Below are 19,167 nucleotides of genomic sequence, written 5' to 3' on the forward strand. Positions count from 1 at the left end.
TCTCAATGTGAATCCTTAATAAATTCATTATCTCTCCTCTCAACCAATCATATTTATTCCTCATCAATTATGAAGACACCATCTCTTGGCAATGCAAAATTTGGCAATGTCAGTATATAGGTTCTCGTGTTGACATTGTGTCTTGCATGAGACCCAGTTTCTTACTCTTCTCATCCACTCTCATTTAATATAGTGCTACATAAGCTAAAAATTCTATGTAGCAATACAATTAATGCTATAGAAATCATATTAGTTGGAGGGTCGGGACTACCCTTACAATTGATTTGGTGGACTGTGGTCATCATTAATTAGCAGTGCCCAGTTATCGGATCGTCCTGGCGCTAAGACATATACCAATAAAATTAAAGAAAAAGAAATAGAAAACTGATGGTGTGGATAAATATATACTCCGTACCGCTCGTTGCTATGTGTCTCGGGAGCAAACCCTTGGTGCACTTAATTAACCGAGTCTTCAGGGCCGGCCACTGCGCACGTCAACGCTAGGTCTCCGCCTCCTGGGTGGACGATCCTCTCCCTCCCATCCCCATGTATTAAGGCCAATCTTTCAGAAATTAAGCATCCTGATCTCTTGCAGTCCCGATGGGAAGCCAGCTTCTGTCCATCGTCGAGCGTCGCGAGGTCCTCCCGGAGAGCTATATCCGGCCGGAGTCCGACAGGCCGCGGCTCGCCGAAGTGATGACGGACAGCAACGTCCCGCTCGTCGACCTCTCGTCGCCGGATAAGCAACGTGTCATCGCCGAGATTGGCCTGGCTTGCCGCACCTATGGCTTCTTCCAGGTCTCTCTGCCTCTCTCGCTCTCGCCTTAAATGATCAGCTAGGTTTTCTTCTGGCACTGTGCCTCAGCGTTCAAAAATGGCGGCTTAACTTCTTCGGAGGCTGTAGAATTTGCGTCTCTGCTTGTTAGGGCGTCCTTGGTGATCAGCCGGGACGTACTGCCGCCTCGTTGGAACATTAGAGGCTTATTTGCTACTGCTGATGCTCACTCCCTGATCTAGAAACATTCGTTTACGCTTTAGTAAGTGCGCATGCTCTTCTTGGTTTCTTTTAGGTAATAAACCATGGAATAGAAAAGGAGCTACTGGACAAAATGATGGCCGTGGGTCTGCAGTTCTTCCGTCTCCCGCCAGAGGAGAAGGAGAAGCTGTACTCAGATGAACCGTCCAAAAAGATAAGGCTCTCCACCAGCTTCAACGTCCGCAAGGAGACGGTGCACAACTGGCGCGACTATCTGCGTCTTCACTGCCACCCTTTGGAGGAGTTCTTGCCGGAATGGCCATCCAATCCTGAATCCTTCAAGTAAGCATGCATCACAAGCTAGCTGCTTACATACCTTACCGACAATTGACTTGTAAACTTAGGCACAGGTCATAGTTTAATTTCTACGTCCAAAAAACAAGTCATTAATTTTAGGACAGGTTAACAACAAGAGCTAAAATAATATTGTTTGCCTCACTTATTAGCCATATGCGATGCTAATTAACTGCCACATGCACATACATATACTAAATGGAGGTAAGAATGACTTGTTTCGGGGCGGATGGAATAGGCTAGCTCACTTATGCCCCTTTCCATTAGTCTTTCCCTTATGCTACATTATGACACTGTATTTCCCTGTCAGTAAAGTTACGTATCACCAATAAACCTTTTAGAGCGTTAGGGTCTGAAAAAAAAAATTCAGTGCAGTTAGTTGTCTCGATGGTGGAGTAACCACATCGATGTTGATATATAGTATAGAATGACCAGATTACAACATACATAAAGATGGATGCAGGACAAAGCAAATGTGCACCTATACGTGCATACGCAACCCATAGTCCCATATCGCATAACACTTCTTTAGGACTAAAACATTAAAAGTATGAGTGCTATGCCACCTGTAATGTCTAAACTAAAGACATCATGCTGCGAAACATGCTGCAGTGATTCGAGGATTATATAAAAACATAAGACCTGAAAAATGTTCACATATATCATTGTTTTGGTGTGCTAATGATAGTACTCCATCTAGCTAGTCACAACTACTTGACAATTATTTGACCAAGATCTGATCAAATATTAGAAAGTTTGATATGAATAACTTTTTCAATATTTATTTCGGAAACAAAAAATTAAATATATATATAGATTTGTCCTTGAAAAGGACTCATAATCTCATCAGTTCATTATATTTTATTTTATAGATATACGTAATAGGAAAAAAAATAATGATCACAGTTGCACCGGAAAGACCGTGAAAAGTAAAAAACGTCTATAGTATATTGTCAACAGGGGGTGTGACTTAGCATGTCGAAAAAGGGAAAATTGTGTTTACTGGAAACTGGCATCCTTTTATATATTTATAAGAAAACGAAAATTACTAGGACACTCACATGTAAGAATTGGATTAAGGATTATGGTTGGTGCTGCACGCAATTCTTTAGGACACGCTCATCAATAAAGATGTATACCATGCAGTGCAAATATATATAAAATTGGCTGTTTATACATAAGCCCTACCATTTATTCTCATTAGATCGACGCCATTTTTCATTTAATTTCGCAATATCTTGTGGATCCTTGTTAAATTCCATTTGGTTTTTTATGGCCGTTTAACGTAATGCGGAATGCGCTTTAAGAAAACTAATGCATCATGCACCGACAGCCTGAGACAGACTTTAATGATAACAAAGACAGTTGCTCTATACAATTCGTTGTAATGTGCGAGTTGCATGGTTTAACCATTATAAATGAAAAACAGTTCAAAAGATGCATGGACGCGTCCTACTCCTTATTTGCATCATGTGCTTTATGCACGAACAGGGTGTGGTTGGCATGCACTGACGCTCAAGAAGAGCCCAGAACAATGGAGCAATTTTAGAAAGCTAGATAGCTACATTTCCGGACTCATTCTATCGTGTTGGCACCGAGACATAGAGAGGACGATATCCATAACCCGACACAGCCAATCAGGTAGTGATACTCAGCTACTCACTAGTCACCACTCACCACCAGGCCACCATGTGCATGGGTATCCTTATCATCATATCATGTCCTGTAGCACTACGCACACGCACCTTGTAGTCACGGAGAGTAGACTACACCAGCCTCGCTTGGCTAGCTTGAGCCATATCCGTCACACCAGCAGTCTGTAACACGACGCACATGCGGCTGCAGGGCACAACCACAAGTGCTGACTGCATGCCACATGCATGCACGCGGATCACCAGGTTTAGGGCGTGGCTTTGTCACGGATCTCAAGCTGTGGTGATTAGTATACGTTTTGGGGGCATGCCATGGAGATCACAAGACGATAGTGCCGGGGCACTGAGAAGACAGAGATTTTTAAGTCAATCGGGCCGTCGTTTCTTTCTCCGCACTGCAGTACTAGCTCACACACCGCGTGTTTCATGACCACGAGAGGACCGCTAGCTGCATCTATACGACCGTGATCCTCTTGGACATATGCTCCATTGCACTACTGTCTGCCGGCCTGCTCATCAGTACTTTGGATGTGTCATCTAGAGCACGGCCGGCCGGCTGGTGTAGTGCGGCCTCTTTACTGGTTCTGGACACCACACCACCGCTACAAAGTTTTTTTTTTAACATATTGGCAGGAGCACTGCCGTGCATTCAAGAGAGAAATGAGGTTCCAAATTACAAATAGTAGTCAATTACATGAGATGGTGCACGACCACGACAATGATAAACATTGTTTGCCGACAAATAGAAACTGCCTTCATCAGCACGTTGTTGATTGATCCGAGATTCAAAGGAGAGAAGCTGAGCATATAGATCACTCAAACTGATAGAATCTTTAGTAGACATAGAAGACACAAAAGGATTATAATCCGAATTTAATCCATTGAGGATATAGCCAATCAATTCATCATCATCAATAGCCTTGCCAGCTGTAGCTATCTCATCGGCAAGAGCTTTCATCTTGGTAAGAACTCAGCAGCTGAGGAATCACCCTTCTTTTCCCTGGATAGTTGGGAACGGATCTGTAATATCTTGGAGCGAGATTGCGAGGAAAACATCTTGTTAATCTCGGACCAGACTTGACATGCATGCTCAAGCGAAGAAATTTGGACTAGAACTTCCCTAGTCATAGAGGACAAAAGATAGGAGAGAAGGAGTTGATCATTGGCAATCCACGTAGTATATGCAGGATTCTCAACTTCTTTAGTAGCTTTGTCCGCCTTCTCAATGCGAAGTGTCGCAGCAGGTTGGATCGACAATCCATCTAGGATGCCCATGAGGCGCGATCCACGAATTGTAGGTAATACTTGTGCTCGCCACACAAGAAAGTTGTTCTGGGTAAGCTTCTCCGAGATAGGGATGTGGAACATTGCAGAAGCCACCATTGAGCTCGAGGACATGAACGTCGTCGACAGAAAAAAAACCCGAGTACTTTTACTTCTTCAACTAGATGCACTCTTTAGAGGAGGAGGTGGCTCTTATACCATGTAGGATTGATTGGAACAGCTTACCCTTGAGGGGCACCGCCGGTAGCTTCATTATATAGGCCGGGAAGAGACCGGCAAAAGATAGGATACAAGATGAACTCCTAGTAGGAGTCTAGCACATGAAAGATTACATGAAGAAGGACTCTGAGTCCGTATCCTATACAATTACTTCTACATACATTAATGAGATGGTCTCTCTCTAGCACTAGAACATAAAGATAGGCAAACAACATTAAGATACATGGAGTTCATCTCCTAACAAAGGATTTGCACATGCTTGCCGGCGTGTGTTGATGTCATCTTGAATCAAACCGAGAACTTGGTCAGGCCGAAGAGATTTGTTGTCAAAGACTCCTCGGTTTCTTTCCTTCCATATATGCCACGTTGTGTACATCATGATAGCTGCAATTGATTGCCGTTGCTTGCCATTCAGCTTGGCCAACGATCTGTTCCACCATTCTTCAATGTCCTCCTCATTCCTTGCCTGCATTGCTGCATCAGCGCCTGTCCAATTGACAACCAGCATCCATACTTCTTTTGCATAGGGGCATTGCAGGCATAGATGAGACGCTGTTTCTGGAACTTGATCACATAGAGCACATAGTGGTGAGCATGGCCAATTCCTTGCCATGAGTTTATATGTTGTGAGGATTTTGCTCTGAACAAGAAGCCAAGCAAAGAACTTCTACTTTCCTTGTGCGTGAGCTCTCCATATGTTTAGGGATTGAAAGGATGAGTACGTTCCTTGTAATTGTGCCATGTACGCAGACTTTGAAGTGTCAACACCAGTTGATGTCCATTTCCATCTGATGCTGTCCTCCTCACTGTTTAACTGAACATTCTAAACCAAGTCCCACAATGTGATGAACTGAATCATTTCTTCCACCGAGTTCATACGCCATAGTCCTCTTGTCCAATTGTGATTAGTTAAATCTTCCTGCACCGATCGATTTTTCCTCCACGCAAGCTTGTAAAGGTTAGTTGCTATGTCCATCGGTGCTTTGCCATTAAGCTAGCTGCAGTGCCAAAAATTTGCATGTGTCCCATCTCCCACTGTCACAACAGTGCTTGCTCTAAATAGCTGACGATCTATGTTGCTGCAAGGTGTTGTAGATCCCACCCATGGCCTATCCGGTTCATTCCATTCATACCAGAGCCACCATAATCTCAATGCTCGACTAAATGTGTCAAGGTTCAGGATCCCCAGTCCACCCTTGCTTTTAGGTAGCACTGCTTTTTTCCATCTCACAAGACAGTGACCTCCTTGTGCACTATCAGAGCCCTTCCATAGGAGACCCATTCTGTCAATCTTTTTGAGAGCCCATTTTTGCAAGGAGAATACCGATAGAAAATATATAGGCATCAAAGTAAGAACTGACCTAATAAGGGTCAGTCTACCAGCCCTATCAAGAAGTTTACCTTTCCAAGCAGGTAGTTTTGCTCCAATTTTGTCAATGACAGGTTGCACTTCAATTCTCGTAATTCTTCTAAAACTCAATGGCAGTCCCAGGTACTTACATGGAAAGTCTTTTAGTTGGCAAGGCATGTTTTGTAGCACCTGCTCCACTTGAATGCCTTCACATCAAATAGGATATGCAACACTCTTTGCAATGTTGATGTTAAGCCCTGACACTTTTTCAAAGGTTTCAAAGATTATTCTGACAGTGTCAATTTCTTCCTTGATAGGATTGACAAAAACTGCTGCATCATCCGCATATAAACTAATTCTAATTTTTGTAGCTCTACTGCTTATAGGAGATAATGCAGAGTTTTGCTCAGCCAAATCTAGAAGTCTTTGCAGTGGCTCTAGGGCCAAAATAAACAGCATTGGCGATAATGGATCCCCCTGTCTCAGCCCCTTCCTGTGTATGAATTTTGCTATTTGGGAGCCATTTACCAGTACTAACGAAGTTGCAATGAACAATAGTATTGTGATCCATTATTTCCATCTTGTGCCAAACCCCATGTGCTCCATCACATCCATCAAGTAATTCCACCGAACTGTGTCAAAGGCTTTTGCTATGTCTAGCTTGAGAAATAAAGCCGGCTATGTGCCCTATGTAAATCTCATATCAAATTTTGAGTATAAAGGAAGTTATCATGGATACTTCATTTCCTAATAAAGGCACTTTGATTTCTGGACACCAGCACAGTTAGTGAGAGTGAGAGACAGTTGGCTAGAATCTTTGAAATTATCTTTGCTATGTTGCTTGTTAAGCTAATTGGGCTATAATCAGTTATTTTTGCTGCCTCAGTAGTTCTCGGTATCAGCACAATATGAGCTGAGTTCAGGATGTTAAAATGCTGCTCATGTAGGTTTTGAAAGTAATGAACTGCCAGAATTAGATCATCCTTGATGATGTCCCAACAAGTCTTTAAGAATATCCCAATAAAACCATCAGGTCCTGGTGCTGACTCCGGCTTCAGGTCCATTATGGTCTCTTTAATTTCTTCTTCAGTGAAGTCAGCTTCTAGATGTTGCAAATCTTGCCTCGACAGATTGACAGGTTCCCAGTTCAGTGTTTCATTTCTTGTTGTTGTGCTCCCAAGTACTGAACTGAAATGATCCAATATGGCTTTCTCTTTCTCTTCCTGTCGGTGTATAACCCTCTGACCTGTGTTTAGTGTCTTGATGAAGTTTTTTCTTCTTCTGCCATTAGCACTGAGAAAGAAGTATTTGGAGTTTGCATCTCCTGCTTTAATGAATGTGATTCTTGATTGTTGTCTTGCTCTTAGTTTTTCAATTGCTGCCATGGTTAGGAGTCTATTCTTCAAATCCCTTTTTAGCAGTAACTCTTGGGGGGTTAAAATTTTGTGTTCCTGGACAACATCTAGGATCAATATCAGTTGTTTGGCAGCAGCCAATAGGAGCCTATTATTCCCAATTCTTGATCTCGCCCAAAGCCTCAGCCTCCTTGCCGTACACTGCATCTTGGTGTACAATCTGAGGAAAGGGTTATGCAGTGACAAATGCTTGTTCCAGATGTCAGTTATTTCCTCTCTAAATCCTCTTATTTTTAGCTAAAATGATTCAAATCTAAACCCTCTGAATGTCTTCAAGTTATTCTGTGCAGTCATCAACAATGGACTAGATATGAAGATAAAGAAGAGTCTACCTGCAGGATACAGTTAGGTAGCATACACTCCCATTCCCTTGAGCAAAAAACTCTGTCAATTATAGTATGTGTTACATTGTTTGTCTAAGTAAATTTCCTTCCTCTCAAGTGAATCTCTTTCAATTCCATGGCATCCACTACTATCCTGAAGGCTCCCATAATCCTCCTATTAATAGTTGTGTTGTTTTTGTCTTCAGCATTTAGGATTATGTTGAAGTCCCCTAGCAAGAGCCATTTGTCTGATTGTGCTGGTTTACAAGACCTTATCTCATTCAGGAATAGAAGTTTACCATTTTCATCCTATGGGCCATAGACTCCCGTTATCCACCAACTAATTGGTGTTGTTGTAGCTTCTAATTTAGCCATGAGTGTATTGTTTTTTGGTTCAGAATGGGACATACAGTAGTAATCCTCATGCACTGCAAGCAAGATCCCTCCTCTTGTTGCTTGAGCTAGCAAATAAATGTAGCTTCTTGCAAACTGTGACCCTAAAGTCTCCCTTACCACAAATTCATCTATGATTTCCACCTTTGTTTCTTGGAGGCACACAATAGTGCAACTGTGCTCCTCCACAAGATCCTTTACCACCTTTCTTCTTTCTCTTCCATTAAGTCCCCTAACATTCTAGTTTAGAATGATGCATTTCTTTTCATTCATTTGCATTTTGGTTCCCTTTGCTGTCTATCAGTATCTTTGTTTTGCCAAGAGGCCCTGAACCCTATTCCCTGACAAATCCCCGTCCTTGATAGCCAACCAAGTAGCTTCCAACATCCCATACCAAGTAACCATGAAAAATACAGCCCACACTGGGCTCTTCCTCCATCCACAACACCAATTCTACCCTGAACTTGTGAACACCTTTCCACACTGGACACCACAAACAACACATCCACAAACACCATGATAGAAAACATGTGGAATTGATACAGCACACACACACACCCGTCCCCACCCCCATTCTATGAATGCAGTGAAATTATTCATTTGCCTCCAGCGTCACCGCGCTAAGAGGTCCTCCCTGTGTATCATTCAGACCAAATGCATCGTGAAAACCATCCACTGCACTATCTTGGAGGGGGTCCACAAACTGACTCCTGAATCTGTGGTGATCTGCTTCATCAGCCATCTTCTTCGGATCAAGAATTCTTCACTTCTTCATGAGCAATTGTGTGGCTTGTTCTTGCATAGACAGATTAGTCTTGGGCTTGTTGGCAATTCTTTTGCTCTTCCTCTTGGATGCTATTGCTCCTGGGATCAGTGAATAGGTACCCTCATTTTCTTTGCCAAGCCCCCTTCTACCGGTTTGTTTTTGTTGAGGTGTTGAGAGGCTTCCCTATGCAGGCATTGTCTTCATTCAGTCCCCCTTGAACTCCATTTCTATATTGTTTAGTTGCTAATTCAACTGCTTTGTTATTTATCTCTTCTGCCTTCTCTTTGCCCTTGTACTGGAGGGGCGTCTTGTGTGGAATGGGTGGAATCACAGGTGGCGCCAGGATTCGTTTTGAAAATGGCTTTATGATAGGGATTTGCATTCCTGGTAACAGAGTGCCCATGTTAACTATAGCTTGTCCGACAACTGGAGGCTACTTAGCAGGAATCAACTCCGGAGCTCCTGCTTGAGTTAATCTCAGCTCATCATCTCTTCCTGTGAAGAGCACTTCATGGAGAACCAAATCACAATCCATTAGTTGATGGTCCTGCACCTGGTCTTCTCCCATTTGTCCTCCCAATTTCTGTTGACTCTCACTGGTTTGAAATTGCTGCTTCTCTTGAACACGAAATGCGCGCGCACTACACAACAATTGAATTGGACGTGCAGATGTAGCTAGCGAGGTCGCTTCACTTTGTAAAAGGTAGCGCCTAACCCCCTATGTGACACCACAAGAGACACCTATCCAGAGCTTTGGAACATTTCGATTGAGGGATGCTTAACGCTCCCACGGAGAAGCTCCACACTTCCAGGGGGATAGGATGCTTTCATATGTACTTTGTGTCCATTCCCTTGTAGAGCGATGCATCTATACCTTATCCTTTGTCCCTTTGTTATCATGTACTCCCTCCGTTCCAAATTGTAGGTCGTTTTGACTTTTCTAGGTTCATAGATATTATTATGCACCTAGACATACACTATGCCTAGATGCATAATAATATGTATGAACCTAAAAAAAGCTAAAACGACCTACAATTTGGAACGGAGGGGGTAGGGTTTCGTAGAAGACCATCGAAAATTACTACACGTGCACGTGGGGACAAAAAAACCTATTGGGTAGTATTTATTAGTTAATAACATTCAAATATTTAGCGTGTGAGGATCCAAATATGGAAATCATGGTGCTTCAATGTCCAATATAAACCCCTCAACCAAAACCCTAATGACAGTGCCACCGTTGTTGTTTCAACCATAACCCCCCAAGGGCATTGTCTGCTATGCCATGTTCACTATAAGATTTCTACGATTTTTTAGTTTTTTTTGTACAAATGGCCAACGATTATTGGTGTTCTTTATTATTTTCTCAAATATAGACAAGGCTATTTTAGTCTAGGTACGGCAGCCTCTGGATTATTTATCAACTGGCCGACGGTTTCCTTTTTTGTTGGGAAACTTTGGTTAGGGATTCTTGGTTGCTAATTTATTTCCCTCTTGAGAAATGTTCAAATTAAGGTAGAAAAATCCCCAGAAACTTAACTTCGTAGAATTTACATGGGTATACTTGTGACGACATGTGGTGACAACATGGGTATACTTGGGATCAATATAATGTGTGAGGCGGCCTAGATATCTCAAGCTCAAACCATTGGGCTTGGATATACCACGTTAGAAGCCTATTCAAAAGCTTAGGTAGATGACCAAATTAAAATTCCAAAAGTTACTACAACTCCACGTTGAGAAAATGAAAAATAAAAATAACCTTTTTAAGTCCAAAAGGTAGCTTTGGTTCCACTTCCACTAGCGTCCACTTGCTGTCCTTTATATTTTAGCAACGTGACTTCCATTACTTTTTCTTAGAACGTGCTGGGCATGCAATGTTCGGATTTCCATTACCATGTGCCGTTTTCAGTCATCACAGCCATAAACGACTCCGTGTCACTAGCTAAGACCAACCAGCAAATTAATAGCTAGTTCGAGGCATGACTTTGTTGAATTTGTTCAAAAGAGAGATGCAAGTGTAAGCATCTACTCCCTCCGTCCCAAATTATATATTATTTTAACTTTTATTAGCTTCATGAACTTTATTATGCACTTAGATATACCACATATCTAAATACATAATAATATCTATGCATCTAGAAATTATAATTTGGAACGGAGGGAGTAGCTTGCTGCTATAGTAAAGAGCATCCGCTCTTTTCAAACTAACTAAAGTCCTCAACTGCGACGGTCAGTTGTGTGAATTTAACCGCCCAACATGATGCTGACGCCGTAATTTGTCTACCGAATTTCTCAACAGGGAGATAGTCAGCGAGTACTGCCGCGAGGTCCGGCGGCTCGGGCTCCGGCTTCTGGGCATGATCTCCCTCAGCCTCGGCCTGGAGGAGGACTACATCGAGAAGGCCCTCGGCGAGCAGGAGCAGCACATGGCCGTGAACTACTACCCGCAGTGCCCGGAGCCCGACCTCACCTACGGCCTGCCCAAGCACACCGACCCCAACGCCCTCACCATTCTCCTCCAGGACCCCAACGTCGCCGGCCTCCAGGTCCTCAAGGACGGCGACCACTGGATCGCCGTCAACCCCCGGCCGAACGCTCTCGTCATCAACCTAGGCGACCAGCTGCAGGTAACACAACGCACGCGGTGGCGCATGCAGTTTTCCGAATCGATAGATGCTATGCGTTCTGATGCGATCGCTATACATGAACAATGATGCAGGCGCTGAGCAACGGCGCGTACAAGAGCGTGTGGCACCGCGCGGTGGTGAACGCGGCGCGAGAGCGCATGTCGGTGGCATCTTTCCTGTGCCCGTGCAACAGCGCGGTGATCAGCCCCGCGGCGGGGCTCGTCGGCGACGGGGACCCGCCCGTGTACCGGAGCTACACCTACGACGAGTACTACAAGAGGTTCTGGAGCAGGAACCTGGACCAGGAACACTGCCTGGAGCTCTTCAGAAGCGCCCAGCTCCAGTAACTATCTGGCGCATTTGAGGCTTTGCTTATAAAGTAGTACGTACGTTTGTTCGGTTTGTTTCATGGAACATTATCATTCATCGTACGCTGGCCAGCAGCCAATTCCGTGCCCGAATGTACCATTTCCTTGTGTGGTTTGCCCTAGCTTTTTCTTATACCTGCGGCTCTATATGTGTACCGTGTTATGCCATTATGCCATTATGTTTGGCGTGCATGACAGCAAAAAGGAAAACCTGCTTTGAGACTACCGTAATCCCTCCGTCCAGCAGCGAAGAGTGTTCATTTAGACTTTAAAATTTATCCACAAAGAGTATCCATATATCTCCTAGTAAACCTCATCTAATTAAAGCAACACTCACACCAGTAAAAAAAAGTATATGAAGAAGCGCTTAGAGCTAATCAAATAGTCAATTCAAATAATCAATTGACGTTATTTCTCTGGTTCCAATGCACATGCATTTATTTAGGATAAAAAAACTAAACAGGCAGCATGATTTTCAATCACAATTAATTAGTATTAGTTATTAGGGGCAACATAGGCATTTCTCAACACTACTAACTTGTCTGAAATTTTCTATGCGAACACTTATTTTGGGACCGAGGGAGTACCTTGTTAATTATTCAGGGACCACTACTATCTTGTTTTTTCAATCAAAGACCACTATTTGCATACTACTACTACCACCTCTTGTTCAAATATATGAATATCTCAATTTATATAAGTGCATATTTTAGATTTGACTACCAATAGATAAAAATATGTAAATTGACAAGAAAAGGTTGACATTAGTAGATTTATCATGGAAAATATTTTCATATTATATTCTTTTTATCTTTGAAATGATAAATATTTATAGATATTATTGTAAAACGTGTTGATGTCCTATGAATTTATATTAGGGATTAAAGGGGGCATCAAATTCTTTATGTCGTCTATGCATGCACTGCTCTTTGGAAAAGCAACGTCTTAGGTGACTAGCCAACCTTGTTACCTTGATAATCAAATTTTCAAAGTATATATATAGCAAAAGTGTAGAAAAATATTTGTTAATATTTTCTTGACATTGTTTTGAATAAGTAGTTTTCCATATTAACAATTTTATGACTCCCCATATATTTATAAAAAGAGAAGGAATATTTCGATTACTGGCATCATTTCAAGGGCAAGAGGAGTATTTTGGTTTCGCACCACCAAAGTGAGGCAGAATCAATGAATTGATAGTAACTGGTTAGGTTTTGTTACGATGAAACCTCGTCCACCTAGATACGTAGTCATGTTTTTCTGAAATGGCGATATTCTCAGTTATAGGGAACATGTCTATCAGCGGACAACAGCGAGGTGTACGTCCATGGTGATTTCTTCGATATCAAAATCTGCTGATCCGGTCTTTGGAAGTGTTCATAGGAATAAGGTGTGCGTGCGTGCGTGCGCTCATAGGAGTGAGTGCGTGTGTGTGTGTAGTATATGTGAATGTTTGTGGATGTGCATTGTGTTGTTTCGCATAAAAAAATATGGAGGAATCAAACCTTACACGAGAATCTCTCAACCTAAACACCTTGTGATTTTTTTAGGGAGACGCTGCAACGAGCCTTGCGTCTCAATCGCAGCCATACAAAACTTGATCTGACATATTTCAGCTAACCCGCTCCAAAAAGGTCCCATACGTGTGTGCGTGGGACGTACTCGAGGGGAATCCGAGTCCAGTTATTGCAGATTACACATGGGAGACGGCCACGCCACAACCTTCTGCACGTTCTCTCTGCTCGTGGCAGGCGTTCACTGGATCGTTCAACCGGGTCTGAACCGGTCGAGGCAGCTGGCTGACTGGAGGCCCATGTTCCAGAACTCGTCGTAGTACTCCTGGTAGGTGAATGGCCGGTAGGCCAGCGGGTGGGCGTCGTCCACCAGCGCGCCCGCCGGCGCGATCACCGCGTCCGGGGACGGGCAGTAGAACGTCGGCACCGAGATCCGCTCGCTCTCGCTGTTGACGATCACGCGGTGGAGCACGCTCTTGTAGCGGTCGTTGCTCAGCGCCTGCAGCTGGTCGCCGATGTTGATGACCAGCGCGTTGGGCACGGGGTTCACGGCGACCCAGCGGCCGTCGCGCTGCACCTGCAGGCCGGAGACGCCGTCCTGGAGCAGCAGCGTGATGGCATTGGGGTCCTTGTGCCCCGGCAGCCCGTAGGTGAGCTCCGGCTGCGGGCACGGTGGGTAGTAGTTCACCGCCATGTGCTGCGCCTGCCTCCCCATGGCCGCCACCATGTGGCTCCGCTCCAGGCCCAGGCTCTCCGAGATCGCCTCCAGCAGCCGCAGCGCCAGCGCTCGCGCTTCCGTCGCGTAGGTGCCCACCACTTCCCTGTCAAGCAACAGCAACCACCATGACAACTTGTCAATTTGCCATACGATCTATTTTCTGAAACAGTTGTTCAATTGTTTTGTCTTTTTCATGTTATATCCCAGATACAAGCAGCCATTTGAAAAGGAAATAAAGATTGGTCAATGTCAAACAATTACTCAGTTGAAGTTTCAGTTTGACAAGTCCTTTTGAGAAAGAAAAAGTTTTACTTTGACAAATTATTGTCAGGTCTAGTTGCTTCGGCACCAATGGACCAAAGACCAGAGAAAATTCAGAAATTAGTACTACTACTACTAATCAGGCACAAAGTCAGCTGCAGAAACAGAAGTAAAATTCAGACACGAATTAAGTGCCGTATGGTTTACCTGAATGAGGGCGGGTTCGACGGCCACTGTTCGATGAAGCTCTCGAGCGGGTAGCAATGCAGGCGCAGGAAGTCGCGCCAGTTGCTGACCTTCTCCGTGCGCACGTTGAAGCTCGTGGACAGCCGGATGGCCTTCTTGGGGTCGTCAGAGTAGCACTTGAGCCGCTCCGACTCCGGCATGTGGAAGAACTCCCGCGCCACGCGCAGCATCCCCTCCACGACTCCCGCCGGGATGCCGTGGTTTGTCACCTGTGCACATTAATGTCAGTCAGTCAGGCTACAGCTCAAGTTTGGTGTGATCACTGCTGATCACATCAGCAGCAGAACCGATCGTCCCGGCGCAGCAGCAGTGCGCGGCCGCGTACCATGAAAAAGCCGTCGGATCCGCAGGCCCTGCCGATGGCCTCCACCACCTCGCGGCGCTGCGGCCCGTTGAGCTTCTTGAGGTCGATGAGCGGGATCCCGGCGCCGGACTCGTTGTCGACGTTCGCGAGGTCCGGGCGGTCTCCGACAGGACGCACGTGGCTCAATGGGACTTGCCCAATCTGCGCCACGAGATCGCTGAGGAGAGGCTTGGCAATGGTTGGGGCCATGCTGTCGTAGCGTAGGTTTCCTGATTAATTAAGCAGCTGGGCTCGATGGCTGGACGCAGTCCTGCTAGTAATCTTACTAGTTGCTGTGTGGTTAACTTGTGCAATGGTGATGTGAAGCGGTGCTGGTGCCTTCAGCTTGGTCTGATACCCTGTTTCGGTTCGCACCTCATTTTATAGGTGGCAAGCAGGGAGATGGTGGTGGTCCGGCACCACGATGCGGTTTTGGCAATATTCTATGAGTACTAGATTGACTGAGCTACTCCCGAAGGCTTAATGGCGTATGCGTTGTCCGAATCCTGATTGAGGCGTGAACATTCGCTGTACTGCAGCCAAGGTCTAGTTGCTGCTCTCGCTCGCAAAAGCGAAAACGAGGGATCGATCGTCATTATCCAGGTCGACATGCCGCGTGGTTAATTCCGGCAGGCTGGAGAATCCGAGTTTCCCCTTCGGCTGCCGACCAGGATTCCGCGGCCGCCGCTGTTGTCCATCTAGAGCACGTCCCGTGCCTACCCATGCCACCTGAGCCGCCCGGGCGTGACGGGTGACGACGGCTCGCCGTCGTGCCGTGGACGTCAGCGGGTAGCCCAGTCTTCCTCTCCGGGGAGAGGATCAGTCCGACACGCCTGCAGAGCGGCGTCACCCGGCCTGACCGACGGGTCCGCCATCCGCCTTTATTCTTTTCTCTGCGGGTGCGGGACACCTGTGGCTGTACACGCTCCCATCGACGTGTTGCCATCGCCGTCGCCGCTCGCGGAGCCACGGAGCTGCTGAGGCCGCGGCACCGACACGCGCCCGTTGCGGCGGTGCCCACCCCGCATGTGCCGCGGCGCATGGCGACACGCGCGGGCGCGGGTGCTCGCCGCTCACGCACGCCCGGCCAATCGCCAGCGGCCTTTACTTATGATGATCAGCGCCAATCATACGGTTGTTGGGAGCGCCGGCCGCCCCACAAAATATCGGCGCCACGCATCCCACGCAGCAGCCGCAAAATGCAGGTCGGCAGGGGGGGCCGTGCGTGCGATCCGGCCGTCCGGCGTTCCGCTGTTCAGGTACACGTACAGCAGCAGTGGGGGCGCCGGGCCGCGCGCGGCCTCACGATCACTCACTATTCGATCTTTCGCGGCCCTAGCCTATAGCGCGCGCCCCCCGTGCAGGCAACGCAAGCGAGCGTGGCTGATGCCCAGAGGCCCCATCAAATCTGCCGGCGTGTGATGGAGGTTGCTCGCCCGACGATCGGCGGATCCAGTAGCTCGGCTCGGTGCGCCGCGATTCGCCATCTCGGTGAGAGACGGGAGCTGATTAGTTCCGCGGATGATACTGGAGATGCTGATCTGCTGTCGTCAGGCCAGTGACGTCTCCCCTAATGACCTCATCAGTGACAAATACAGTACTCATTTCTTTTCCGACTCCTCCTTCCTGTGGTAGACCACCGATGCCTACATGGAGGCTAGTACATCAATAGACAGGACGAGTTCCAACACCGCCGGTTTGTTCGGCGCATACGCGAGCAGCCTCCCCTCCTCGTGCTTTATTCCAACACGAATTGCGGCGGCTTATTTTACAGCAGCGGCTGCCGCCGGCCCGGCGCGGCGAAGCTTTGTTTGGAATGCTTGGTTCCGTCCAAAGCTTCTACTTTTTTTATGCAGCGCGTGCATCGGTTGCGTTCGGCTTCTCGGCCATTCGACGCCCCCGGTAGGCAGCTGTGGAACCGTTCCATCTTGCGAAAGACGTAGCCTCGTCATTCAGCGGATGGGGGGGAAGCTGATCGATCTGGGAGGACCCGGCAATCCATCCTAGGAAAATTCTGTTCCGTGTAGGATTATTCGGTGGTTGAATGATCGGCTCGTAGCGAGCGGTGCGCGTTTGCCGTATTCTCTCGGCCATCTCACTTTGGTTGGCATGGGAGAAAAGTCCGGTCATGTCGTCGGTGTACTGTCAACTTTGTGAAATGATGTCATGTGTTGCCATTGTGCGGTCAAGCGATCTCCTTGCCATTACTTCTGAGAGGTCAAATATACAGCTAGCTGCACATATATTTGTGGGCACTTTCTGAAAAAGAAGAAGAAGAGAAATACAATGGGATTGCTAAAGCAAGAAATCTACCTTTTTGTTGCTTTCCCCTCTCTTTTTGTTTCGTGGCAGCCATCTTTTGAGAATTTATTACCTTTTCTCTTTGATTGAATTTTGTATAATTAAGCTGGTTCTTTTACATAAGCATCTTGGTCTCTGGCCGTGTTTCATGCCAATTGCCAAAGCTTGCATTTGTAAACATATACTCCCTCCATCTTGCAAAGACCGTTCGTTTAGCCTTCAAAACTTGTCCCACTTCATATAACTTTTAGACCATCCAATAAAGATCCTTATAATACCTTCTGGCCCAGTTAACGAATCGATTATTTACTCCCACCATCGATACTCGAGCTAGACTCACTAAATAAGGAAAGCTAATAGGTCTGACAATTACTGCAAGCGTGCATGCATAATTAATTCTACTCAGTAATCCATCCGATTCCATCCGATTAAGAAGATTTATTAGGGTACTTTGAACTTTTAGTATTGGTACTATCTTATCTAACTTTTTTTAAATGAACAATTTTTGTGGGACAGAAGGAGTAAGGAACTACGGCGGAACCTGACACCTCACAATGGACGTAGAATATGCTACCTGAACGAACATATAAGTGCTGCCACGACCCTTTTCTTTCCCTTTGGTAACGATATACCCACTTAACCATATATATAGTATAATTATCAGCGCCTTTCTTGAGGTTTTCATGCGCGGGGAATAGGAAAATTAAAAAGTACAGCATATCCAGACATGTATGCGGTGCCCTCTCAAGAAATATTGAACGCGAAATTGAACAGGCCTAAATGCTAACGTGATAGGTGTGCTGCCGGCGGTTCTTTGTTTTGCTTTTCGTGAAATTGACGTTTAATGTTTTGCGCTCGTACTAATGGTGATGAAATCATTATTAAAAAATGGTGATGAAATCGACAAGTCTGCCTGACTCCCTAACGCTCCGAGGAAAACATGGCATTTGTTAGGCTGAAAACAAACTAAAATGAGAGTGGCTCCTGGTGCTCGATGGTTGGTGACCTGCAACTGAAATACTTTCGTGACCACTGCCCACTGGTGGCGGTGGGCACCGCCGCACCGGTCTGCTGACCGCCGGCCGCGCTCTTCCGTTCTCACCCAGTGGGCAGTATTGGATGTTTCGTCTCAAACGGGCCACTTGCGATTTTGGTAAAGAACTAGCCCAGAGAGATACACAAAGCAGAAAAATAGTGGAAGCAGGGCCCGTTTCCTTGCCGGTTTTTCGAGAGTGAACCGGCCCCAGCCCATTAAAGAAACGCGACAGACACAGAAGACATTCGCACGGAAAAAGCCCAGGGAGCCCAGCGTACAAGTGCCGCCACTGGGCCTCAGGCTCCGGGGCCCGAGAGGTTCCCGCGCCCCGATAGCGTACGAATCATAATCTCAATTGAAAACAAAAGATGCCGTACAAGCTGTGCCGCGCGCGAGGCGCACACGACGGGCACTCCACCGCCTACTTGCCCACCGGCGGCGGGCACGAGCGCCGTGAGGCCCCTGACCTGACGTGTCGGCCTCGGCTCCGCGGCGCGGCCGCTCCGGTCTCGAGGCCGCTCCGGAACTGGCCCAGTCAAGTTCCCCTCGGAGAGGCGCGAGGCCGGGGCCGCTAGAAAATGCCTTTCCGGCTCCGGTCTCCGACATGCCCCACGCCCCGCCCGCGCGCGCCCCCACGCCATCGCCTCGGTCCTCGCTTCTCTCCGCACACGCTCTCGTTCGTCTCCTACCCCGGTAGCCCGTAGACGAGTCACGAGAGCGTCCCCAGGCCCCCTCCGGCGCGGCGCTTACTACTAGTGGAAGCGTTGCGCCGCTGCTCGCGTGATGGGGAGGCGGCGGCTGTTGCTCACCGTGCGGCGAGCGCGGTGGGACGGACGACGGCGGCATCTGCGGTTGCCAAGGGATCCCCTAATCATTGCGGCGAGGCGGCTGAATCCTTTTCGTGATATGATAGGCGTGTTCGGTATTCTCCCCAGCTAGGACCTCTGCGCTACCTGGAACGTAACCTTGATGCGAGCAAACACAAACACTTGTGCACAGGCCAGGTTTGTGTCAAGCACC

At 46.7% G+C, this 19,167-nt stretch overlaps 2 protein-coding genes and 1 non-coding gene across 5 annotated transcripts; 1 reads left to right on the top strand and 2 right to left on the bottom strand.

Annotated features, from left to right (window-relative positions):
* The first annotated feature begins 434 nt into the window (after positions 1–434).
* Positions 435–11,953, top strand: LOC117865836 (flavanone 3-dioxygenase 2). Of its 3 annotated transcripts, none has more exons than XM_034750074.2 (5): positions 435–504; positions 596–798; positions 1,071–1,318; positions 11,033–11,360; positions 11,453–11,953. In XM_034750074.2, exons 2-5 carry the CDS (start codon positions 601–603, stop codon positions 11,705–11,707), a joined length of 1,029 nt encoding a protein of 342 aa, XP_034605965.1. In that variant the 5' UTR covers positions 435–504; positions 596–600; the 3' UTR covers positions 11,708–11,953. The 3 variants fall into 3 exon arrangements, with proteins under 3 accessions (XP_034605965.1, XP_034605967.1, XP_034605966.1); XM_034750076.1 differs by having other exon boundaries at positions 439–519; XM_034750075.1 differs by lacking the exon at positions 435–504 and having other exon boundaries at positions 526–798.
* On the bottom strand, positions 3,766–3,901 carry LOC117866072 (small nucleolar RNA Z247). Its single transcript, XR_004642766.1, has one exon. It is a non-coding gene; the product is annotated as a small nucleolar RNA Z247 (small nucleolar RNA).
* A 1,294-nt stretch (positions 11,954–13,247) lies between the features above and the next one.
* Positions 13,248–15,181, bottom strand: LOC117862962 (protein DMR6-LIKE OXYGENASE 1). Its single transcript, XM_034746519.2, has 3 exons — positions 14,793–15,181; positions 14,429–14,676; positions 13,248–14,063 (listed from the first exon to the last, which is right to left on the bottom strand). Exons 1-3 carry the CDS (start codon positions 15,018–15,020, stop codon positions 13,496–13,498), a joined length of 1,044 nt encoding a protein of 347 aa, XP_034602410.1. The 5' UTR covers positions 15,021–15,181; the 3' UTR covers positions 13,248–13,495.
* Between the last annotated feature and the right edge of the window lie 3,986 nt (positions 15,182–19,167).

This window comes from Setaria viridis, chromosome 7, assembly GCF_005286985.2.
Source record: "Setaria viridis chromosome 7, Setaria_viridis_v4.0, whole genome shotgun sequence".
Taxonomy (NCBI): Eukaryota; Viridiplantae; Streptophyta; class Magnoliopsida; order Poales; family Poaceae; genus Setaria; species Setaria viridis.

What these genes read in the sequence shown, in the direction of transcription:
- LOC117865836 (XM_034750074.2), top strand. Translation starts at nt 601, where the DNA reads ATGGGAAGCCAGCTTCTGTCCATCGTCGAGCGTCGCGAGGTCCTCCCG. An exon ending in GCACCTATGGCTTCTTCCAG is followed by an intron (nt 799 to 1,070) that starts GTCTCTCTGCCT and finishes GGTTTCTTTTAG; the next exon opens with GTAATAAACCATGGAATAGA. An exon ending in TCCAATCCTGAATCCTTCAA is followed by an intron (nt 1,319 to 11,032) that starts GTAAGCATGCAT and finishes ATTTCTCAACAG; the next exon opens with GGAGATAGTCAGCGAGTACT.
- LOC117862962 (XM_034746519.2), bottom strand. Translation starts at nt 15,020, where the DNA reads ATGGCCCCAACCATTGCCAAGCCTCTCCTCAGCGATCTCGTGGCGCAG. An exon ending in GATCCGACGGCTTTTTCATG is followed by an intron (nt 14,677 to 14,792) that starts GTACGCGGCCGC and finishes TAATGTGCACAG; the next exon opens with GTGACAAACCACGGCATCCC. An exon ending in TCGAACCCGCCCTCATTCAG is followed by an intron (nt 14,064 to 14,428) that starts GTAAACCATACG and finishes GTTGCTTGACAG; the next exon opens with GGAAGTGGTGGGCACCTACG.